The following is a 26,981-nucleotide window of genomic DNA, read 5'->3' as shown; positions in this document are numbered from 1 at the left end:
TAAGTGGTCTCTTTGTTTTTTTTTTCCAGAGGTGTATATACACGTGAGTTTATATTGGCTGTGTGCCATATCATATCGTACACAATAATATTGCCAACATTTTTTAATATGGTGAACGATATTATACCCTGAAATATCGTACTATATCACCCACCCCTAATTAATTATCACATCAGGGCTCTACTTTTATACTGTTTTTATCAAAAGAAAAATTCACACTGTTCTCATTTCCCATTATGTATCTACTACAGACAGATTATATCTGTCCAGTATAATTTATTTTACTTTAATCCTGAATATATGGAGATATTTGAAGTGCATTGTTATTAGTATCATGGCATTCTGGATCATTGACTTCTGTTACAAATCTGATAAAATTCTTGTATTTTTTATATCTCAGTTAGGGGTACGTCATATATCGTATTGCAATTATAAAATTAAATTTTTATTTTGTTGCAGTAGTGCATTTTTTATTTTTTATTTAGTGTTTTATCGTATCGCCAAGAGTATTGTTATTGCAAAAATACCATGAAATATTGTACAGTACCGACACAGTACAGTCTAAATGTGTTTATTGAGGGGGGGTTCAGTTCCGTCTCTGTGTGTTGAGGAGTCTGACTGCCTGGTGGAAGAAGCTGTTGCAGTGTCTGGTAGTGGAGGCTTGGATGCTCCAGTATATTCTCTAAAACACTCTAGTCAAATATGTTTATACATACACACAATAAGAGTCCTTGGGCAAGACTCCTAACACTAAATTGGCCCAACTCTGTAATAGGAATAACCTGGTAAGTCACTCTAAATAAGATCATCAGATAAATGCTATAAATGTAAATGAAGTAAAGTAAAATTTAAGTCTAAAGTTGCTATTTTTAAATATAAAAAAGTAAGGAAAGTCTATATAGAGGTTTCAACTTAACAAAAAAGAAACAATATAATGTATATCACACAAAATCCCAAGACTCCATTAAGTGCTTTTCTTTTCCTTTATTTAAAACTGTTAAACCAACATGAATAATACAGAATTATGAAAGGCATGCACAGGTTAGCTCTCAAAGTCTTCCCAAGTGGTTCCAGCACCGGAAATCTCACACTTATTTATTTTTGTGATACTAAAAAAAGAAAAACAAAAAAAAAAACATTCAAACATTTGAAAAACAAACACAGTACAGGAGCATAGAAATAAAAAATACTAAAAAAACAATACCATGATATACAAAATGACTACATTAAACATAGGCTTCACAACCTTTTCCACACAATTGACGTTTGAATGTTGAATGTTGAAGATTATCGGACTGAAAGACTGGAGGAATACTGGAAATTATAAACATTAATCGCCTCAACTCTGGTTTAACTCTTAACAATAAAAACACAAAATTATAGAAAAATGTAAAAATAGGAATGGGGAAAAAGGGTATTCTATTTTTATTGTGTGAAAAAACAAGATAATGGAATGTTTAGATATAAATTAGAAATGTTTGTATATATATATTACAACATACATAAACTAGCATATCACCAGATTGCATTATTGTCATAAATTTTAAAGGCGTCCTATAGTAACATTACTTTACATTACATAACTCCACCTCCCGAATAGAGCATTTATCTAATCATTATCATCTTAAAAGCATTTAGCATGGATTAGATAAAATAACTATTAGCAATTTTTCATGCTTGCTGTGATTTAATTACCTCCCAAATATAAAAAATAGAAAAACGCTAAAAGTGGTACTAGCTTTTTTTAAAAATGTATTTTCTCTACAGCGTAAGGTCACAGCCAGGTGCTACTGGGGACTCAAAGTGCTTAAGAAAGTCCGAGAACTTCACCTCTGCCATATCCTTTCATCTCGTGTTATGTAACAGGAACTGTGGTGTAAAAGTACTAAATACAGGTGAAGAAGGGCAGGATTATGTTAAAGGGTCCGTAGCAGTGTTTAGAGGCCTTTCTAAAGCGAGCTCTGGAGTGTGCTGCTGTCTGCAGGTTTACGGATCCTCGATGTCCATGAAATCGGTCTTGGGCGGGGCGGCGCCGCGGTACCAGGCGCAGGAGTTATCGTTCCTCTTTATGCAGGTGTAGTGCTGAGTCTGGGGACCCGCCACAGTGCTCTCCGTGATCCAGTCCGTCCATAGACACTCTACTGGATCATTAACCGCACAGGGAACAGAGGCACAGCGAACGATCTGTCAGAAAACGCATGAGAGAAACAGACGTTACAATAAAGTACAAAGATTAGAATATTATATATCGCATTTGCAGAGTTTCCTCTAACATTAGGATTTTAAATGCCAAACAATGACTGATTTATTTTGTGTTATATAACATCAGAAATAAGGATACAACGAATATTTGGTAAACGGAAACATTTAGACAAAAAAATGGTAAAAAGTATTTCCTCTAACTAGGAATTTTAGGACGTTTTGAAGGCAAACTATCAAATCAAATCATCAAATCAAATTTATTTGTATGGCGCTTTTTACAACTGATGTCAAATTAATCTGTGATCACATTGCTGTAAACTGCTTTGTGACATCATATTGCAGCATTTTCTCTTACATTAGAATTTTTTAAAAGTCAAACAATGACCGATTAATTTTATGTCATATTGCAGAGTTTCCTGTAACCTTACGATTTCTTAAGTTAAACAATGACAGATTTATTTTATTTCATATATTTCAATGTTTTCTCTAACAGTAGGATTTTTTAAAAGCTAAATAATGACAGATTTATTTTGTCATATTGCAGCACTTCCTCAAACATTAGGATTTTTTTAATCCGGACAACTACCAACTTATTTTACGTCATACTGCAACATTTCCTCTAACATTATTAGGATTTTTTTAAAGCAGCAGCTGGTGTTAACAACGTATCAACATAGGTTATGTATTGAATAAGTATTGAAGTATCAACACATTTACAAAACTATATATATATATATATATATATATATATATATATATATATATATATATATATATATATATATACACATTTTATCTGTCTTTATTATATCTAAGAGGTTTTTAACAGTGCTTAGGCCTGTTTTTGCCTCATGAAAGAATTTGATTCCCTTAAACTAAAGTGGTGAGGGACCTCTGCTTCATTCTTGTAATGATGTAATGACTAATTACAATTACAATACATTACAATTCAATCAAACAAAAGTAGCAATACGCTTTTATAAACATATCTTTAAGCAGAAATCAGCAGACATGTCATGCATGATGAAAGCTCCATCATACATTTTTGTTTTCCTTCTTTAAACCATTTATTTATTTAATGTTTTTATATAAAATAATTATCACTCACACATGTTAAATTAATATAATTTCACATCTTTCATAAAACATCTTAGGGCATATCTCAGGATATAATAAATATTGCCTTATAAATACATTATTCAAGGTTTGTTAATGGGTTAATTATGAAGCCCTATGTAGAAACCCTTTAAATACAGAAATAAGGTGTTTAAATGAGCAGTGAGAGCAGGACGCTGATGTGCACTATGCTCCGGTACGTACCCTGCAGTCGCAGCCCGTCTCGTAGCGAGTCTCGAAGCCTCTTTTCTGAGCGACGGTCAGGGACACCCACGGCTCGATGAAATCACACAGAGTTATGTGCACCGAGCCATCAGACTCCAGCTTACCTGCACAGAACATAGAAAACGATCAACGAGGAGACAAACCAGATATATCATCACCTTTATACTATCAGCTGAATATCCCCCAACACCAGGAGGGTGAAGACCAGCACACGCCTCCTCCGATACATGTGAAGTCAGACTGCACCCCTTTTTGAACCTTTTTGCCGAGCAGCATCACAGCACTAACGCCCGGAGGAAAGCAGTGCAGCGACTCGGTTCTGATACATCAGCTCACAGATGCAGCCTTGTGCTGATCCACATCACCCTAGGAGTGATGAGGGGAAAGAGAGAACGCCATCTACTGTACTGTACCCACCCAGAGAGAGCAAGACCAATCGTGCTCTCTCGGGGCTCCGGCAGCTGATGGCAAGCTGCATGCCCAGGATTCGAACCAGCGACCTCACAATCATGGTGGTAGCACCTTGGACAGCTAAAAACTATGTATATATTATAAAATCATAAAAAACATATCAAATCTGATTCTCTGATTCATCTGACTCAAAAACTAAAGTAATTTTTTTATTAAAGCTGTATATATGAAAAGTATTTGCCAGTCTCTGCTATTTATTTTTTGTGTTTTTGTGGATTTTCTGTGGATTTTAATTTTGCTTTTTGTGTTTGCTTTTGCTTATTTTTATTTGATTCTATATGTATATAATCTGCTATTCTGAATGCATATTTGTTATTCTGTGTAAAATGTTTGGCACAAAATTAACTACAAATTTGTTTTTTTTTTTTACATGCGTTTTTACTGTACATCGACAAAACAAGTGACAGGACATTTCAGGGGCCAATCAGATTTAACTGGGGCCAATGCCCCTGTGGCCCCGCCCCTACAATTGCAATGACTAATGATGACTGATGATATCAGCAAAGCAGAGATATCATCACTTTCATGCTCTTTTAGCTGTATCTGGAGGTGTTACTGTACCTGTGATCAGGTATTCCTTCTCGCGCTCCAGGCTCACCCCACACACAGGAGAGATGGGAGCAGTGAAGATGGCTTTAATCTCCTGCTGAGGACCTTTAAACATCTGTTAGATGATACGACATGGTTTATATGAGTATCAGTGGTAAAGTAATGCAGATGTAAATTCAACAGTAAAACAACAATTAGTACTGTAATTAGTTATGAGTATTTAGTATAATATGCTTTTAACTTTTAAGTAAATTAAATGTACTCAGGTCTTTTTTTACATGAAGTATGATTTATTTTGCTGCATTAATAACAGGGATAGAAATAAAATAGCTCTGAAAAATGTCCACTCTTTCTGTTTCTCTGCTTCTTGTCTACTTCTGCTCTCTTTAATCTCTTCATCATATCTATTTATTTTACTCATTGTATTTCAGTGGATGAGCTGGTATGTTGACTTTGTTTTAAAACAGTGGTTTAAATTCAATTTGCGTTTTATCAGTTTGGAATTTTTAAGCATTTTTTTGGTATTTTAATTCCATGTCAATGTCTCAATGACTACAGGTCCACTGCTCTTTAAAGAGAGAGCTAGGCCAAAGTTAATATTATGAGAAGGAACAAATTAAAAACTCATCATACCTTCATCTGTTTAATGTCATACTGGATCTTCCTGATTGGGTTGCCATAGTTGTCATTTCCAGCGACAACTTCTTTCTGTCCAATCACTTTAGCTCTGATAGCTGTAGAGAGAAAAATGGAAAAAAGAGAAGAAGAGCAAATATATTAATATCAGTTTTATATTACGGTCAGACGGCTTTAGAATTTATTTAAAATAAAATTGAAATTTTCTTTATGTGAAGCTCCCAAAATGTTCTGATATCTGCAAAGTGGACCAGCGAGGACAGCCAATTAACGCAGATGAGCTGGTATGTCGACCATTTACACATTTTGGTATTTTGGAAGGAAAGAATGTTGTAAGGAAATTAATACAGTTTCTAAAGGGTCTGTCACACATATACAGCACAGCACATGTCACCTTATGGTTAAATACTTCAAGGGAATAACAAAAAAGTAGAAGAAGGAAATGTCTGGAATTGTACAGCCCTGTTTTGTAAATTTAGTGCTGGCATCTTCACACCAATAACGGGTCTAGAAACTTGAACATTGTTCAGATTTATGATCTTTAAGCTGATTTTAGATGACTTCACCCTCCGCTCAAATTTGAAAAATGCAAAAAAAATGGAAGGAATAGGTTGGGAGGGGCACCAGGTGATGTATGGGTTTAGGGGTGGGGCAGAAGGGAGAGCATATTGGGCTGAGCAGTGTGCCGTTTATAGCGATGAGACAAGATGTTTGGCGCCACCAGGGGGGGTGGCATTATTGACTGCTGCAGAGGCAAAAATGACCGCAATAAAAAGATTAGGAAAAGGTTTATTAAAGTTTTAGGCAGTACTGATATGTTTCATTACTTTAAAGGAACACATTTCAGCTATTAATGTAAAAAATATGGTTTATTGTTTAGTGGCTCTTAAACACAGCTTTTAAAGGGTCTTTCGCCCACATACAATACAGCACCATGTCCTCTTTCAGTCTTTTGAGTTAATAAATCAACACAATAACAAAAAAAGTAAAAGATACCAACTACCTCATTTTAGCTGACTCCATCCTCAGTACAAATTTGATGCTAAAAAAAAAATAGTAGGAGCCGTTTGGGAGGGGCACGGAGTGATGTATGGGTTTAGGGGGGCAGGGCAGAAGGGAGAGCTGATTGGGCTGACTTTAGAGGAACACATTTCAGCTATTAATGAAATAAAAATGGTAACAGCTTTTAAAGAGTCTATGAAACACAAACAGTACAGCACCATGTCCTTTTCTGGGTAAACAAGTAAAGACAATAACAAAAGAGTAGAGGATTTTAAAGGAAAGCTTTGTAATTGTCCCATTGTTCAGTTGTTTTTGCGAGTTCAGGATACGCTTTTGAAGCAGAGGACCGACCGCACGCTCGTTATTCAGCTACGCCAAGGTAAATACCGTTTTCCCTTCCAGGGCACTTTTAGCGCTGGCACCTTCCGCTGAGCTCTGAGGGATTAAACCCTGCAGGTGCTGAAACTCTGCGTATTCGGAAAGACATGAGTGTTTGATTAGCGGTGGAGCGGCGGGAGGAATGTGCTGCGTCTGGAGTAAAGATCTCAGCCTGAAGTCTCACGGCAGCGTTCTCCACTCGCTCAGACCTCAGATCTCCAGCCCAGTCCTCCCAGGAGAGCTGTTGACACAAACATACCAGTCCCTCCCTGCAGCCTCCTTCCTGTCCGGCCCTGCACTCCACAGATCACAGTCTGGCCGGCGATGAGAAAAACCTCCAGCTTTTACTCTTTTCACGTTTTATTAAAGAGGGGAAACTAGGAAATACCATTCCTGTTTTTTTTCATCTTTCTTTCCTGTGAGCGTGAACCCAACAACAAGATCAGGACAACATTAGAAGCAAGAATGTGTTTAATTTTGCTTTTATTTGTATTTTAATAAGAGCTATAATATGATTTTTGCCAGTAGGTTTTACACTATCAACTAGGATTGCAATGATTAGTCAATATTCATGCTGCACGATATTGGAAAAAAATGACATCGCAATATATATAGTCTTTTTTTGACGATATATATATCCCAATATTAAACAAAGCAGGGCCCATGGCATCACCAGCCCCGCCCCCACCCGCACTCTACAGTCTTGCATCCGGACCAATCAAAAGCTGAGTCAGCGCTGAGCTCTCAAAACCCGAGAAAACAGCAAAACAACAGTAATGAACCCTTTAAATCAGGCAATTAAATGGCTTTTTAAAAGGTAAATAAGAGCAAAAATAAGTTTGCCCAACCATGTGGATGGAGGCCATGCAGTTACCTCATGCAACCACATGTGGTTACAACCCTCCTCATCGCGCTTCTCAGGCAGCAGTAGCCTGTCTCTCACACAGACACAGAGACAGCGCTGTGTATCTACTTCTTGTGTCAAGAATCAAAACATTGCAACATGACGTGTTTGATTGATTTAATTGCCTTAAGTGACATCACACGTCCTGTGATGTGAATATTGTGCATGCAAACTTCGCCATGACGATGCTTAAATGATATTTTGTGCAGCGCTAATCGATATAATCGACATTGCCACAACATATTACATATTTACTTACTAAATATTAGTAATTTACATGTTTTAACAACATCTAGCCATTTAAATGGTTTCTATCGTTTTTTGAGATGGAGATTATGGCAAAAATAATCAATGACTAATCGACTAATTGAAAAAATAATAAATCAGAATAGTCGACTACCAAAGTCTCAATTATAGTCGGCTGTAGAACACAGTCACAGACACAGCTCTAGGTATCAGCAAACATATCTATTGCCTCAATCTCTCAGTGATCTTCTCTGGTCTTCTAACACTTTCCTTCATGTGTCTGAAAGTGTTCCAGAGTCCATACAGACCCTTCCCAAACACAGAGCGTCTTTTCTCTGGGCCACACACATATATAAATAAATGCGTGGGATTCCAGCTACGCCCGCAGGATCCCCGGCTCCTGAAGTCCGGCCCGGCGCTCTGATCAGCGACTAAACCCACACAGGGCTGCAATGTTTCATCCCGGGTCAATCCCGGCCCGGACTTTCCCCTCGCTCATTCCATTCGGAGGTGGAGCTCAGGGGCACAGAGCATCTGCTGTTCCCAGCCCGAGGTGAGGGGGAGGACGGGGACCGGAGCAGCAACACTGGGGCTACAGTTACAAACTGGGTCAAACATAGCTGGGAATTCCAGAAAGCAAACGCAGAGACCACATTTTACGTTTGACTGATTTACAAAGACTTACGAAGAATTTGGTTTAGGAAAGTGAGATGTTACACTTCTCCAGACTCCTACAGATCATGTAGGATGCTCATTTATTGGCTGTACCTTGGAAAACATAAGTATTGAAGGTGTAGCTATTCTGCAGACACACCAAATATATACATAAGACATGGGGAAACATGGGATTGGATCATGTGCCATGACATTTACCATGTCCCACAGAAGCTAAAGAATGGATGCAGTGGTCTGTAGATGTAACACCATCATCACCACTGGACACAATCATTAAACATTTAGAGTGGGCGAAAATAAATGGCCCTAAAATAATATCCCAAAATTCTATGATTTTTTTGCGATAATGATTCTCTTGGCGATATGACAAAACACTGAATTAAATAAAAATATTTAAAGAATAAAATTAAATTGTATTATTGCATACAATATGATATGGCACACCCCTAACTGATTTATTAAAAAATACAAGAATTTTATCAGATTTGTAACAGAAGTCAATGATCCAGAATATCATTATATGTAAAACAGGGACGCATTCTGGCAGGAAAAACACCTGGAAAAACAACTTGCTGAACTGAAAACACACCAACGATGATCATCAGAGCTCCTTATAATCCGGTGCTCCTTATGTATGAATTCTATCAGTCAGGTATTAAGGAGCAGTAAAGACACTCCACTGAAGTACAGAGTTATACAGGAGTTTCAGTTTAGTTCTCCAGCACTAAGACTGGAGCAGTATTAGCATTAGCCCCTAACTGCGCTAAGCGCTAGCTCTTTTGCCATTCAGAGGTGAGTATAATCAGACTGTAGTGTGCTTGTTTACTGTGTTAAAACAAGCTACGTAGGACGCAACGCTATAGCTAATATCACCCTGGCTAACCAAAAAATATTGTAATCGTACATCTAAATGTAAATCTACTGTGTTAATTTGTGTGTTTGTTCACATATATAACAGTGAACTGTATTTTATTCAGTCATGCTAAATGCCCAATCAGTGTATATTTCCCCAATCTATGATTAATTACAAATGTGTTGGATTAAAAAGGGTAGAATTGCTTTGTATGATATTCAATTATCATTATATCAGTGGTATTAAATGGACATTTATTTAATGGTACGACTTAAAATAATATATGATTTAAATTGTTGTTTATCACAATTATTTTTCTTAATATACAGTATGTAGTCCACAAATATTTGTGTGAAATATAGTTAAAGAACACTTAAGTAGACAATGATGACAGAATGTAGTAAAGTTGTTTCAGGCACTTGGTTTTTAAACTTGATCTGCTCTTAGAAACTATGGAACTTATAAAAAGACCTGAAAATGATTCATCAAATCAAATGTTTGAAATGCTTCTAATGGTTGAATGTTTCTCACTATTCACATCATTGGCCAAAGACGTATTATTGTATCATCACACATGACTAATTCTAAGTTTAACTCTAACCTGGGAAAAGTCCCAAAATTCCACAGATTGTCTTCTCCACCCAGGAAACCACTAAAGTAATGGTGACTATTCCAAATATCAGCGGTCCGGGTCAGCGAGACCCACAGATCAGATTAAATGACGGAAACTGCTCGGTCACGGTGACTAAAGCAGACGGAGTGTAGGTGGGTAAACGGCGTCTGGTCCATGTGGTAGACCCCTTCAACAAATCCCACAACCCTACATGGCATCAGAACAGTCACTGGAAAACCACATAATGTGGCACGGCCAGACGCTGGGCAGTGGACCGGTCGGATGTAGCAATGCTTTCTCATCTCTGGAACTGTAATAAGCCGAGGGTCTGGCCAAAGACAATGACGAGGAGCTTTTCCACCAACCGACCTTCAAACACAATAAGAAACGCAATGACTCTGCAATGCAGCGCAACCGCCCACCTCCTGAAGCCTGGAAGGTGCTTTAATTTAACGTCCAACAAGATGCCCCTCCTTCACTTCTCTATCCCTTTATTTCCCTTTGACCTCCTCTTAGCCCTATTTAAAAATGGGTTATCTTAATTCCTATTACTTTTGTACTTCATTATTGTAAGTCGCTTTGGACAAAAGCGTCTGCCAAATGTAATGTAATGTAATGTAATGTTCGCGCTCCATCAGCCTTATATGGTCTTAAATATCCGCTTCTTTATCATTTCATCACTTCATCACTTATTCACAACTGAGGATAGGCAACAGTGTCTGGAATACTTCACCAGGACCATTTCAAGACATTTAAGACTCAATCTCTTCATGATTCCTGAAGGTTCATATTTTGCAGACTGCAGGAATGACGAACCTTAATGGCTGGCCTCTTTAATGGAGGTTGGGAGTGGTACAGTGTCTTTAAACTTTCATGCATTGAACACTACAGAATTTAAGAGGCTGAATATTGACATTTACTCCAATCTGAATTGCTTTAAATGTCTGTGTGTGTGTGTGTTAACTTGTATACTGTGCATTTAGTGCATTAGCACACTTAAAATAAACTTTACCACATCCTGTCGTCGTAATCATCATCATCTACATGGGCGTACTGACATCAACAGCTTTAGATCATCTATAGTCTGGATATTTATATATATATTCCTCTTTTCCTCTATTCATAATAATATGGGCAATGAAATTAACCATTATTCTGGGCATTTTCCACTTCTCCTCTGAACTCAGGCTTTATTTCAGATATATTATTACAGTTTTTCTCTGTTAAAGTTTACTGGAACAGATCTAGACTGGATTTCCAGTCAGTAATAATGTAATGGAAGGTACATTAAAATATTACATAGATATTACCGAAAAAAAAAAAAAAAACATTGTTGGTTTGGTTTTAATAATGATTATAAAGATACAGTAAGTCATAAAAGCTGCAAATCCTCTGGACCTTAACTTTTTATTTTCTACATTCGTAGATTAATATTAAATATATGAAAACTATTAAGGGACACATATGGAATTATGTAGTTAACAGTAAAAAAAAAGTGTTAGTTGGTTAACTGCATGTGTTCTGTATAGCTTTAATATAGTATTAAATATTAAATTTATAATGTAAACATCATTAAAAGAGGTGTGTGTATAAACTTTTGACTGGTACTGTGTGTATATTTACACAAACACACAGTATCAGTCAAAAGTTTATAAACACCTTTAGATTCAATGTTTTTTTTTTAATTTATTTTGTTTTTCATACATATTAAATCATTAGTAAAGTGATCCAGACTATAAGGAATCATGTAGTAACATAAAAGTGTTAAACTGGTAACTGAAACTCTTGCTTACGTGTGGCGGTCCTGATGAGTGCCAGTTCCATCATCATAATGTTTTTGATTGTCTTTTCTTTTATTGCGACTGCACCTGAGGGTACTTTTTCCTAAAGTACTTTTTTTACTTAGTATTTATTTGAGTAGTTCTTTCTTCTCATAATCTGGATTAGAACATTACTCAAATATCCACTATTCACTGTATACCTGTAACTCTACCTCTTCACTACTTTACTTTAACTGATGCTCTCAAACACTTTATTAAGAGACAAGAAATTCAAGTAATTAACTCTTGATGAGTTCAGCACAGCTGTTAACTGAAAGCCTGAATTCCAGGAGAGTCTACCTCATAAAACTGACTGAGAAAATGTTTAAAACTTTTTGTTTACTAAATAATTAACATTTTTTTCATAGATTCTTCATGAATTGAGTATTAATCTACAATGCAGAACATTTTAAAATAACGAAAAACCCTGAATTTAAGGTGTGCCCAAACTTTTCACTGGTACTGTATGTTTATATTTAGAGCTCTGGAAAAAAATAAGAGAGCACTTCAGTTTCTGAATCAGTTTTTCTGATTTTGCTATTTATAGGTTTATGTTTGAGTTTATTCTATAAACTATGGACAACACTTCTCCCAAATTACAAATAAAAATATTCTCATTTAGAGCATTTAATTATTATTATTTGCAGAAACTGAGAAATGTCTGAAATACCATAAAGTTTTAAGAGTTCAGAAATCAGTATTTATTGGAATAATCCTGGTTTTTAATCACAGTTTTTTTCATGCATCTTGGCATCATGTTCTCCTCCGCCAGTCTTACACACTGCTTTTGGATAACTTTATGCTGCTTTACTCCTGGTGCAAAAAATCAAGCAGTTCAGTTTGGTGGTTTGATGGCTTGTGATCATCCATCTTCCTCATGATTATATTCCAGAGGTTTTCAATTTGGTAAAAAAAAATGTATATAAGTGCACTTTTATTTTTTTCCAGAGTTGTATATATGGGTAGTGAACTGTCTAGACAGGCGGAAGATGGTGTAGGCAGGGTTTAGACAGGCGTTAGTCTCCCAGAAAACGGAACAAACGCACAAACTACCCAATATATCGATAGATATGTGGTGTTTGAAGGTATTTTAAAGGGTCTTACCGATATCCGTGGTGCAGTAAGCCTGCTGGGGATGTGTTGGAGAGCAGCTGCAGGCTTCAGCGACTTCACCCAGCCTCCAGACCAGCAGCGCCAGCAGCAGCGGGGCCGAGAAAACACATTTACTGAGCATTTTATCTGCTTTAAAACGCTATAAACTCTAAACAACTGCAGCAAATCAACTCAAATAAATTAAGATAAGAGTTAAAACACACTACAGCCCGATTAAGACGGTAATTATCTGGCTAAAAGCTCGTCTACGGAGTCTAATCGACCCAAAACAAACTTCCCCCAGTCCTGAGATCAGCACAACGCACTGAAAACGAGCCGATTCCTCGAATCAGTGAATCAGTGAATCAGTGAATCTGACTCTCCGCTCCCCGACAGCTGCGCTTTATTACCAGCGCGGAGCTCCAAGCCCCGCCCCCGCCTGACCATATCTGCATACTGACCCCGCTCATCCAATCAGGCTCCTGCTCATGCACACGGGTGGGCGTGGCCGCGAGGAGCTGCACGAAGCTCAGATCGTGCGCAGTAAGCCCCGCCCACTGATTTGCGGGAATCTGAGCGCATTAGTTTATATAAACACACTTTATTCTTATAATAATGGGGATAATTAATCCGTAAATCACACCATGTGGCGGATGACTGCATCCGGCCCCCGTAATTATCATTTCCCACACTGGGCGTGTCCTAAATACCCCCAGTTCCACTTGTGAACTATAAATATTAAATAAACAACACTTTTATAATAAAAATCCCACACAGAAAACACGCACACGATGATTTTACCAAATTAAAAACCTCTGGAATATAATCAAGAGGAAGATGGATGATCACAAGCCATCAAACCACCAAACTGAACTGCTTGAATTTTTGCACCAGGAGTAAAGCAGCATAAAGTTATCCAAAAGCAGTGTGTAAGACTGGTGGAGGAGAACATGATGCCAAGATGCATGAAAAAAAAAACTGTGATTAAAAACCAGGATTATTCCACCAAAACTTTATGAATATGAACTTGTTTTCTTTGCATTATTTGAGGTCTGAAAGCTCTGCATCTTTTTTGTTATTTCAGTCATTTCTCATTTTCTGCAAATAAATGCTCTAAATGAGAATATTTTTATTTGAAATTTGGGAGAAATGTTGTACGATTTCAAAATGTTTTTTTTATATATAAAATGTTAAACATATGCAGTTGCAGTTCAATTAAAATCACGTATCTCCAAAACAGTAAAAACTAGAGAGATAAAATCTTCTTAACTTTCAAAAGAAGTCAATGTAAAAAGAGTTTATTTCAGGTCATTTTTTTAGATCTCCTATTGGTCTATTAGACAGTTTGTATGTTTAGAATATGTATTTAAATAAAAAATGGACAAAAATGTAGATACTTGTTTTTCATGGGGTACATGCAATTAATTATACGTAGGTTTGTATTTTTTTTTACATGTGAAAAATCTTTCAAATACATTTTAAAATATGTTGTTTTATTTCAAAATGTATTTCAGTATTTCAAAGTTGCAGTACATTCTAGAAAAACACATTTTTCTTTTGTGCTCATTTCATACATTGCAATACATAAAAAATGTTTTTGTTAAATAAATTTATTTTCTGCATAGCATGAAATATAGACAAATATTCAAGGAGATTTTATTGTCATTCACATCACATGTGGTACATGAGGTGGAACCAGTTTACACCCAAGAGCTGTTGCTAAAATAGATATATAGATAAAATAAGAAAAGAAAAAAAAAAAAATATATATATATATATATATATAAATATATATATATATATATATATATATATATATATATATATATATATATATATATATATATATATATTAAATACAGTATGTAATTATGTTGTACACACCATTATAAAAATTAAAGTTGAAGAATGAGTAGAATATATAATATGATATTGGGGATATTAGGTGCTTGTCCTCTGTAGGAACTCTCAGTAAGGTCAGTATCATGAGGTCGTTTGAGTTTGTCGTGTGAAATTCGGTGATATTGAGACACTTCCTGTTGCAGTAGTTGTGTATGAGCTGTCAGTAACAGACGCAGTGTTGTGTAAAAAATGTTTTTACTACAGAAAACCTTTACCTGAGGGTGAACCCGCTGTTTTATATATTTAATATAATATTGTTGAGCTTGTTGGGAAAGACCAGGCATTTCTCAGAGTGACGGATGAGCTGATGAAATGTGTTGAAATGCGTAGAGTTTGTGCGCTGACGGGTTTTTACGCTGAGCGTTAGCGTTAGCGCTATGTTGGGTAATGTTGTGTTGTTTAGTTTGTATATTTATTTGAAGTAATAGCCTAAAGGAACAGAGACCCTGCAGTTTAACAGCATCAACACTGCAATGTTAACAGCATTTCTGTTACATTGGCATTAGCATTGCTGTTAACAAGGAGCCACATTATTAGCATTGCTGCTGTGCTACTCACTGGCTTTGGTCAGTATGGCAACTGTGGTATTACCATTGTTATCAACCACATCTAGCATCATTGTATCCACTGTTAAGTTTGCTATAGCACTGTTAGCATCACCACCACACCATTAGAATGAATGTGGTGGTGATGCTAACAGTGTGGTGTTGATGCTAAAGATGTGTTAGAGATGTAATGGTGTGGTGGTGATGTTAACAGTATGGTGGTGAGGCTAACTGTGTGGTGACGATGCTAGCGGTGTAGTCGTGAGGCTAATGTTGTGGTAGAGATGGTAATGGTGTGGTGGTGAGGCTAATGGTGTGGTAGAGATGGTAATGGTGTGGTGGTGAGGCTAATGGTGTGGTAGAGATGGTAATGGTGTGGTGATGATGCTAGCAGTGTGGTTGCGAGGCTAATGGTGTGGTAAAAATGGTAATGGTGTGGTGGTGAGGCTAACAGTGTGGTAAAGTTGATAATGGCCTGGTGGCGATGCTAGCAGTGTGGTAGGGATGCTAACACTGAGGTAGAGATGGTAACGACATGGTGGCGATGCTAGCGGTGTGGTGTTAAGGCTAATGGTGAGGTAGTGATGCTAATGGTGTGGTGGTGATGCTAGCAGTGTGGTAGCGATGCTAACCACCACACCATTACCATCGCTACCACCTTGGCCACTGGCTGTCAGCCTCACTCCCCAATGCTACTGAGGAGTTAGCCTCAGTATTTAGTTGTAGAGGTTTCTAATAGAGACCGGAGTGTTCAGTGTTCAGTAAGCTAGAGTCACTGGCTGCAGGATCTCGTTAATCATCCTGATGCTGATCACAGTGACACCAGCAAGACTCGTCACTGAAGATGATCTGCTGTTATCTGGCTGATTCACTGCATGACGTTGTTAGACCTGTTGCATATTTTATTTCATTTTGGGACAAATGTGCACCAAACAGGGATATTAAAATTTGTCCTGCAGCATAAAGTTATCCAAAAGCAGTGTGTAAGACTGGTGGAGGAGAACATGATGCTAAGATGCATGAAAACAACTGTGATTAAAAATCAGAATTATTTCACCAAATATTAGAATAATTTCTGAACTCCTAAAACTTTATGAATATGAACTTGTTTTCTTTGCATTATTTGAGGTCTGAAAGCTCTGCATCTTTTTTGTTATTTCAGTCATTTCTCATTTTCTGTAAAATCAGAGAAACTGATTCAGAAACTGATTCACTAAAGTCTCTTCTTGACCAAGTTGGGTGGACGGTTTTCCTCTCATAGAAATGTTCCGCCCAACAAGTACGTCAATGCAGCATTAGCATGTAGTATGCAATTAAAACACAGCCCTAATGATTCATTAAGCTTTTTTCTGGAGTTTTCTGAGGATTGGGAGGAACTGAGGCTTTTGTTGTTTAACAATTACTCAGTTATAGTTTTATGGATGTTTTGTCACTGTTTGATGGTTTCATCAAGACTATAAAACTGACCAATGTATTTTAAAGACATTTCTCTTTTCTGTGATTTCAGACGTTTACAGGAGAAACAGGGCCAGACTTTCTCCAGTTTTCCAGTTGAGTTTATCAGGAGTGATGTAATTCTTATCCTGCAGGCCCCCTGACTGTACACACCTACAGAAATCTGGTGAGGATGTTTGGAGAGTGAGGAGAGTTCCTGGCAGAGGAAGGTCTGAGGAATCCGGGGTCGTGACGGCAGTGGGTTTGGGTGAACCTGGGGGCGAAAACGTGAAGAAAACCAAGCTGCAGACCGAGCGCAGGAAATTACAGGGGTCAATGAAAATTGTTCATAACTCACATTCACATGACGCAGAGGCGTACCACTCGGAGAATACTGGAAATGATAACTCCAATAAACCCGTAGGAACTCTGGTTTAGTGGCTGACAGGTGGAACTAGGATGATTCTGCAGTCGCCCACTCCTAAACTACCAGTGACGACAGCAAGAACTCCTTACCCTGTTCTGCAAACTGGAAAAACTGGGCCTTTCATATGACTACATACAGTATGAACAGCATATCTGATACAGCTCTGTAAAAATGAAGAGAGCTCTTCAGTTTCTGAATCAGTTTCTCTGATTTTGCTATTTATAGGTTTATGTTTGAGTAAAATGAACGTTGTTGTTTTATTCTATAAACTACAGACAACATTTCTCCCAAATTCCAAATAAAAATATTCTCATTTAGAGCATTTATTTACAGAAAATGAGAAATGACTGAAATAACAAAAAAGATGCAGAGCTTTCAGACCTCAAATAATACAAAGAAAACAACAAGTTCATATTCATAAAGTTTTAAGAGTTCAGAAATAATCAATATTTGGTGGAATAATCCTGGTTTTTAATCACAGTTTTTTTTATGCATGTTGTCATTATGTTCTCCTCCTCCACCAGTCTTACACACTGCTTTGGGATAACTTTATGCTGCTTTACTCCTGGTGTAAAAATTCAAGCAGTTCAGTTTGGTTTGATGGCTTGTGAACATCACTTATTACACACACATGAACACACAGCAGCACAAACCCAACTTTTACATCAACAATAAACAGAATAGTAAATAAAATAACATTGCTGTTCCCGTAAATGAGCTGCTGGAGCTCCTTCACAGCGTCAACCAGCAGCTCAGTTTCCTCTGCTGAGAAGAGTTTGTTGAACACGTCCAGGTAGCTGCACCGTTACAATAGCAATCCACCAAAGTCAGAGCTCACCTGATCTACTCTTAAAGAGAATGATGAGCAAGAGACACTCTGATTGGTTTATTATTTCACGTTACATTCAAAACACACCCATTATTAATTTAAAGAATTTGTACACATCCTCACGATACCTTTAGCCCTTCCTGGACGGGATTAGTTTCTCAGGGAGACGTCTGTGTAAAATATTTCACACTTCTACTTAGTGATAAAACTCCTGCATCCGGACTGCAACTGACCAGTGAGTTTTTAGGTTTTAGTTTTTCTCAGTCACATGACATCACGCTGTTCAGTAGCTCCTCCATTTCCACTCACTGTTGTGTTTTTAATGTGGATCTCCATGGAAACCGTGGCGCGCCCAAAGTGTAATTACGATGCGCGGCAGTGGACAAATATCTATTTTATTAAAGGCGAGGAGACGAAACTCAGAGATGTGCGTCCGGACGGGACTAAAATTACCGGAGGAGCACGGAGTTCAGAGAAAAACAGTAGATAATTCAGCCTGTAATTTTCTCAGAGGACGTCTGAGAAAAACACCTACATGATCGTTCTGGACGGGAATAAAATCACAGAGGATAAAAAACTCCATAAAAGATAAAATTACCCAGAACCCCCTGAGAAACTAATCCCATCCAGATTGAGTTATAGATCATTAAAACTAGTCCCATTGTCTTAAAGACACCATATGAACACTTTGGTGCACTATTCCACTCTTCCTGTGTATAGAGAATATTGGAGCTATTATGGGATGGATTATCACAGGAGGAACATTAGGAACCTCTACAGCGTTACACATGCATTACACACTACTTCTGTATGTGTAGATCAGTAATTATATATCTATACCTGTACCTGTGTTACCTGTATCTGTACAGTTGGTAACCTTTTCTTTTAGGATTGCATAGCAATCTAAAAAAAAAAATATTTGGACAATTATATAAATATATTTATATATGCATATCGTCACTGTCCTATAAAAACACGTACAGTATCTCCATTTTTTTTTTTTAGTTTACTAAATAATTTAACCAGACAAACTGTACTTTACACTGTGTACTTTACAAGTTGTTGTAACGCGGGAACCAGACGGGAGGCGGACGTAAATGCGGGTAAGACCAGACTTTATTAAATAACAAAGAAACAAATAAACAAACAGGGGAATAACGGATATAAATAGGTGCATAAACAAACAGGGAAAAAACGTGAAACAGATAATAACAAAACAGGGCGAGGAAATATATACAAGGGATAAATACGTAAATATATACAACATAAACAAAGAAACAAACAGGAACTAAACGTGACTAGAAATAACGTGACCGATAACCAAACAAGAAAACAAACTAGAAATATACAGGGAATAAACGGAGATAAATACAAAACGAAGAACTAGAGAACGTGGAAATAACTATAGCGAACGTGGCAAGACAAACAACGGGGGAAGGTGCAAAGACCGACAGCAAACGTAGACTAACAAGTACTATTAATACTAAACATGAAACAATGAACACCTGGGGAAACAGGTAACGAGGGGCGGAGCTACAAATTAGAAACACATGTGGAAAAGTACTGAGACGGGAGACACAGGGGAGCACAGGTCACGTGGGGAATGCACACAGAGACACGAGACGAGGCCAAGACGTGACAGTTGTTAATAAACGAACCAATAAAAATTCTCCAAAATGACCTGAAAGTAACTCTTTTTACATTGACTTCCATTGAAAGTTTAGAAGTTTTTTCTTTTTCCTGTAAAGTTGCTGTTTTGGAGTTTTGGAGATACTTGGAGATACTTGTTTTTCATTGCACAGCAATGATATTCTAGGTTAATTCTGTCTGCAATGGAATAAAACTCACTTTTTTGGGATTTGAGGTATTTCCCTTTGCATTTCCTTTCTTCCAGTTTCTTTTTAAGTGGACATTTCCTGCTGGAGTCACGCTGTATTGGGTAATTTTAGTTTTTAGTAGAATGTATGGTAAAATAATTAAAACGCCGCTTCTGGTTTTAACTGGAAACAGTTTAGCCCGAAGCGAAAGGCCCGTCTGGGTTACATGTGTCTGAGTCACGGTGTTACTCGCAGCTCCATCACTTCACTGAGACAATAACATTACAGTACGGTGAAAGTAATACACACTGGCTCTGACCGGTATGAAGAAACGCGGTTACCTCATCCAATCAGAGCGGCGGCCTGAGCTTTCTCCATGATGGAGAGCACGCTGTTGAGCAAGCTGAGGGTGAGCGGTGCTGTTGATTAGAGGCCTGGCACTTTACAATCGCGTGAGACATCAAACATGCCGGGGCGTGAACAGGACACGGTCAATCCTGTCTCACAAACAACCAAAACAGATGATAAACCGCAGTGTAAACACAGTTTCATTTTCACTCTGCAGCTTTATTCCCATCTTATTCATCTTATTCATCTCTCCTCGGCCTTATTAGTAGAACAGGGGGCATTCCACCGGCCTCAGTCACTGTCCGCAGCCGGATCACCGTCTCTCACTGTCTCTCACCGTCTCTCGCCTCAGGTCTGAACACAGCCGCAGTAAAAGCTCTATTGTAGTTGAGTCCCTGCACTCTAAAAAACAGAGGTACGATATGAGTACTTTTTTGTACTCGAAGGTACACTCTTTATAATTGTACCCTCAAAGGTACAATATTGGTCTTTACGGGGTCAGATTTGTTCCCTCTGAAGTACAAAGTCATTTCTAACAGCAATAAGTACAAATTTGTACCATTTAACCAGCCAAAGGGTACATTCAGTATTCTGCATCACTGTACTAATAAACAAGATATATTTAAATTGCACATTTTTTATTTGAAAGCCAGACAATTTTGGATCATCAAGTTTTTGAGCCATATTTAGTTGATGATAATGTTTATAATCTTTATGATCTTTACTGCCACAAAAACCATGGGTACAAAAAAGGACTTTCACTGAAAGGTACTTTTTTGTGCCTCAATATAAGGTACAGCCCCAGCGACAAGCTTTGTACTCTTTTAAGTACAAATCTGTACTTATATTTCTTAGAGTGTGATGAAACCTGAGAGAGCTGGAGGGCATGTGTGGTCAGAGATGGCACGGTGTTATTGTGTAAGGGCCAGACTGAATGATTGACCTTAATAAGTGCGTCAGTAATTGTGAAACTCGCTCTGCCGTTACTAACAGATATTGAATCACTTCTGCGCGTGTGTATATGTATATATATGTATACATACGCATTTCAGACATTTCTAACTTGCACAACAATGCACAACCCCTGCAAAATCTACACAACACACTCCTAATTCATTAATTCGGCACTTACAGTATATCTAAATTCAGTGTTTGGCTTTGTGAAATCCTTTCTGATTTTAAACGTATTCAATTTATTGTAAAGAAAAAGTGAGCTAGTGTTACCTACCCCCCTTTGTCTGGAATAACCTCGATTGAATATTTCCTTTAACTACCATCTACCATCTCTGGCATTGATTAAGAGATTTTGGAGAGACTTTTCCCACTCCTCCATGCAGAATTCTCTCAGCTGTCACAAACGGTTGAAGGGTTGGAATATAATCAAAAGGAAGATGGATGATCACAAGCTGATCATCAAACCAAACTGAACTGCTTGAAGTTTTGCACCAGGAGTGAAGCAGCATAAAGTTATCCAAAAGCAGTGTGTAAGACTGGTGGAGGAGAACATGATGCCAAGATGCATGAAAAAAACTGTGATTAAAAACCACCAGGGTTATTCCAACAAATATTGGTTTCTGAACTCTTAAAACTCTTTATAAATATGAACTTACTTTCTTTACAGAGGTCTGAAAGCTCTGCATATTTTCCATTATTTCGACAATTTCTAATTTCTGTAAATAAATGCTCTAAATGAGAATATTTTTATTTGGAATTTGGGAGAAATGTTGTCTGTAGTTTATAGAATAAAACAACAATGTTCATTTTACTCAATCATAAACCTATAAATAGCAAAATCAGATAAATCAGAGCTGTATGTCAGAGATCTTATTGATGTGTTGTGGGGTGATTTGAAACCGTTCAACCATCAAACAGCTGAGAGAATTCTGCATGGAGGAGTGGGAAAACTATCTCTCAGCTGATTTCAGAGATATTGAGGTAGATGGTTAAAGAAAATACAATTAATGGAGGTTATTCCAGCCAAATGGGTTAACATTAGCTCACCTTTCTTTACAATAAATGTATTTTTTTGTTTATTATATTTTTAAATATAATAGAAAGGATTTCACAAGCCAACTAAAATAAGAATAAGATAATGGGGATCCCTTCCTCGTACGGGAAAGCCTCATGGTGTATCTTAGACGGGAAATCCTACTCTAACAGTAGTTTGTGAGGAGTAGCCTGTTACTGAATTCTCCATATTTTCCACATTCTGAGAAAATTCCACACGATAGTGAGAATTCCAGACTTTAGAGGGATGCAGTTGTGTTTTGTTCCAGTAGAGGGCAAACCAATCTCACACATATAACATATATAAGCCCTGTTTACTCTCTGACACTGTTTACATTACATATATAAATATATACAGTATATATATTTACACATGCACATATCATTCATATCATAATAACTGTTATACATTATACAATTAATATTAAATAGAGATAAATATGATTTTATGATCAGAGAGGTGCAGAATCAGTATCATACCTCCTGATTCATCTCCCTCAGTGATGACACACCAGCCTGGCGTCTGCTGTTTCCCAACCAATAACACCAAACGCCCCCCACATTAACTGTGTGTCTAACAGTAATATGAGATAATTATAGTTATTTATAATAGGAGTAATCAGACCATCAGAAAACACTGTTTTGGGTCATGTGGAAAATGACGTTCTGTTTCTGGTTAAGAGAGAAATATAGTTAAAAACATGTTAAAACCCATAACTTACAATACTCATAGTTTGATCATGCATTTTCCCTTACTTTTTATTATTTTTCCTTTTTTTTTTTAGAGCAAATGCATTGTTTTTTACCTATAAAATACCAGTCAAAAGCTTGGCTATACCTCGTCATTCAATGTTTTTATTTTATTATTATTTTTGAAGTGATGTATCAGATTATGAAGGAACACATAAGGAATCATGTAGTAACTTAAAAACAATGTTAAACAAACTAAAATACTAATTTTAGTTGATCTTATCTGAGGAGCTGTTTGTTAACTTGTAGTTTCTGACGCTGATAACTCTGATGAACTTATCCTGTACAACAGAGGAAACTCTCGCTCTTCTATTCTTTCCTAGGGTGGTCCTGATTAGTGCCAGTTTCATCATCACAATGTTTTTGATGTCTTTTTTTATGCAACTGCACTTGAGGACACTTTCAAAGTTCTTGAAATTGACTTTTGGATTGACTAAGTTTCTTTAATTGAGAGTGATGAGGGGAGAGAGCGCCATCTACTGTACTCTCTCTCTCTCTCTCTCTCTCAGACTCCGGCTGCTGATGGAGAAACAGCATCATGACCTACTGTACTCTCTCTCTCTCTCTCTCTCTCTCTCTCTCTCTCTCTCTCTCAGACTCCGGCTGCTGATGGAAAAACAGCATCATGACCTACTGTACTCTCTCTCTCAGACTCCGGCTGCTGATGGAGAAACAGCATGATCTACTGTACTCTCTCTCTCTCTCTCTCTCTCTCTCTCAGACTCCGGCTGCTGATGGAGAAACAGCAGCATGATCTACTGTACTCTCTCTCTCTCTCTCTCTCTCTCTCTCTCTCTCAGACTCCGGCTGCTGATGGAAAAACAGCAGCATGATCTACTGTACTCTCTCTCTCTCTTTCTCTCTCTCTCTCTCTCTCTCTCTCTCTCTCAGACTCCGGCTGCTGATAGAGAAACAGCAGCATGATCTACTGTAAAAGAAATTCAAGCAATTAACTCAGGTTATATTTTTGTTTCGTATTAGGCTTATTATTATTATTATTATTATTATTATTATTATTATTATTATTAGGCTAGTCAGAACTAATGGACAAAGCTTTTTACAATATATTAATTTAATTTAACATGTTGCATATCCTGATTAACCCCATCAAACCACCAAACTGAACTGCTTGAATTTTTGCACCAGGAGTAAAGCAGCATAAAGTTATCCAAAAGCAGTGTGTAAGACTGGTGGAGGAGAGAATGATGACAAGATGCATGAATTTAAAACTGTGATTAAAAACCAACCAGGATTATTCAACCAAATATTGATTTCTCAACTCTTAAAACTTTATGAATATGAACTTGTTTTCTTTGCATTATTTGAGGTCTGAAAGTTCTGCATCTTTTTTGTTATTTCAGACATTTCTCATTTTCTGTAAATAAATGCTCTAAATGAGAATATTTTTATTTGTAATTTGGGAGAAATGTTGTCTGTAGTTTATAGAATAAAACAACAATGTTCATTTTACTCAAACATTATTTTCCAGAGCTAAATGCAACATTTATGCACAATTTATATTATAAATGTAATGTTTGAAAGTTAAACTCATGTGCACTTTTTTTTTTTTGCAGTATAAGATTCCTTTTATTATGGCCTGGCCTTTTAGTGACCTTTTTCTATCAGCTCTATCAGCAGGTTTTAATGGTGTTGAAATGTTCGGTGGTGAGAGACAGGAGAAGTGATTCTACAAAATCAGCGTTATTCTAAAAACAGGAATTACACACTGTCTGACAGAAAATCACTGAATTAAAACACACACTACGTGTATTGTATGTGTATGTACTTGTATTTTATATAGAAATAAAAGCACAGGTTCAGATATATCATAAATATACAGAAGATTAACTTCATTTTACATAACTATATTACTTTAAACACTGGTCAGTGTGTTAATCCAAATGATGGCAACCCCTAGCAACAGCTTAGCAACAGCCATGCAGCACATTAGCCACCATTTATATTCTTTACTGTAACAACTACATCGTAACACCTTAGTAACCACCTATTAAAAAACAACAACATAGCAACACCTTGGCAACCAACCCTAGCAACCACAAGGGAACACATCTTAGAAGCTAACATTACCACCCACAGTGGACAGTGCAGCTTCTGGCTACAATTGTCTATGTGAACAGCTGTACCATAGCAACCCTTAACAACAGTGTAGAACAGTCTAGAAGCACATTAGCCACTATTCTTTACTATAACATCTTTACTATAACTTGTAACACCTTAGCAACCACATATCAAAACCAAAGCAACACCTTGGCAAGAAATGTCTGTGTGAACAGCTGTACCATAGCAACAGCCTAGCAGCACTTCATAGTGAAATCTTAGCAATCATCTATCAAACCATAGCAACACCTTGGCAACCAACACCAGAAATCAGAAGGGAACATGTCATAGAAGCTGGTATTACCACTTACAGTGGGCAGTGCACTCTAGCAGCTGGCTAGAACTGTCTGTGTGATCAGATGTACCATAGAAACCCGTAGCAACAGCCTAGAATCATGTTAGCCACCATTTCTGTTCTTTACTATAACAACTACATTGTAACACCTTAGAAACCACATATCAAAACCATAGCAACACCTTGGCAACCGACCTTGGCAACCACCAGAGAATACACCATAGAAGGCTAATATATTACCACCCACAGTAAATAGCTGTACCATAGCATCCCCTAACTGCAGCTTAGCAACAGCCTAGAAACACATTTGGCACCATTTCTATTCTTTACTATAACAACTACATCGTAACACCTTAGAAACCACATATCAAAACCATAGCAACACCTTGGCAACCAACCTTGGCAACCCCCATAGTAAACACCATAGAAGGCCTAGCAACAGCCTAGAAGCATGTAAGCCACCATTTCTATTATTTACTATAACAACTATATTGTAACACCTTAGAAAGCAAATATCAAAACCATAGCAACACCTTGGCAACCAACTTTGCCAACCACCAGGGTATGCACCATAGTAGTCTAATATAATACCACCCACAGTGGACAGTGCAGCGTAATGATTGTGACCAGTAATATACATAATATATTATGTATCATAAATTATTTGAGTAATATTGTATAAATGAAGTAATTGTAATTAGGTAATACTGTATGCAGAAATGAAGTAAAGTTTACTAAAAGAAAGGATTGATTCAGTAAAAATAAATGAAGTAAAGTTTACTAAAAGAAAGGATTGATTCAGTAAAAATAAATGAAGTAAAGTTTACTAAAAGAAAGGATTGATTCAGTAAAAATAAATGAAGTAAAGTTTACTAAAAGAAAGGATTGATTTAGTAAAAATAAATGAAGTAAAGTTTACTAAAAGAAAGGATTGATTCAGTAAAAATAAATGAAGTAAAGTTTACTAAAAGCAAGGATTGATTCAGTAAAAATAAATGAAGTAAACTTTACTAAAAGAAAGGATTGATTTAGTAAAAATAAATGAAGTAAAGTTTACTAAAAGAAAGGATTGATTCAGTAAAAATAAATGAAGTAAAGTTTACTAAAAGCAAGGATTGATTCAGTAAAAATAAATGAAGTAAAGTTTAATAAAAGAAAGGATTGATTCAGTAAAAATAAATGAAGTAAAGTTTACTAAAAGAAAGGATTGATTCAGTAAAATAAATGAAGTAAAGTTTACTAAAAGAAAGGATTGATTCAGTAAAATAAATGAAGTAAAGTTTACTAAAAGAAAGGATTGATTCAGTAAAATAAATGAAGTAAAGTTTAATAAAAGAAAGGATTGATTCAGTAAAATAAATGAAGTAAAGTTTACTAAAAGAAAGGATTGATTCAGTAAAATAAATGAAGTAAAGTTTACTAAAAGAAAGGATTGATTCAGTAAAATAAATGAAGTAAAGTTTACTAAAAGAAAGGATTGATTCAGTAAAAATAAATGAAGTAAACTTTACTAAAAGAAAGGATTGATTCAGTAAAAATAAATGAAGTAAAGTTTACTAAAAGAAAGGATTGATTCAGTAAAATAAATGAAGTAAAGTTTAATAAGAGAAAGGATTGAATGAAGTTCAGTTCTCTTATTTACTCTGTGTAACTCTATTTAAGTCTTGAAACCGAGTTGAAGTTACTTAAATTTATCTGAAATTAAATTTACTTAAAAAAAAACAAAT

General features: G+C 36.6%; 1 protein-coding gene and 1 long non-coding RNA gene across 2 annotated transcripts in view; both read right to left on the bottom strand.

Moving 5' to 3' along the window:
• Positions 1-969: 969 nt before the first annotated feature.
• On the bottom strand, positions 970-13,173 carry timp2b (TIMP metallopeptidase inhibitor 2b). Its single transcript, XM_022671440.2, has 5 exons — positions 12,795-13,173; positions 5,197-5,297; positions 4,576-4,678; positions 3,523-3,647; positions 970-2,184 (listed from the first exon to the last, which is right to left on the bottom strand). The coding sequence occupies exons 1-5, from the start codon at positions 12,922-12,924 to the stop codon at positions 1,987-1,989; spliced, it is 657 nt and encodes a 218-aa protein (XP_022527161.2). The 5' UTR covers positions 12,925-13,173; the 3' UTR covers positions 970-1,986.
• Positions 13,174-23,401: 10,228 nt separating this feature from the next.
• LOC125784464 (uncharacterized) overlaps positions 23,402-26,981 on the bottom strand; it is a 320,028-nt gene continuing 316,448 nt past the window's right edge. Inside the window, exon 2 of the long non-coding RNA XR_007427277.1 lies at positions 23,402-23,596. This is a non-coding gene — a long non-coding RNA (uncharacterized LOC125784464). The remainder of the gene's footprint in view (positions 23,597-26,981) is intronic.

The sequence above is a fragment of the Astyanax mexicanus genome, chromosome 19, assembly GCF_023375975.1.
Source record: "Astyanax mexicanus isolate ESR-SI-001 chromosome 19, AstMex3_surface, whole genome shotgun sequence".
Taxonomy (NCBI): Eukaryota; Metazoa; Chordata; class Actinopteri; order Characiformes; family Acestrorhamphidae; genus Astyanax; species Astyanax mexicanus.
The sequence above is the reverse complement of the archived record's forward strand: the minus strand, read 5'-3'. Positions and strand labels throughout refer to the sequence as shown.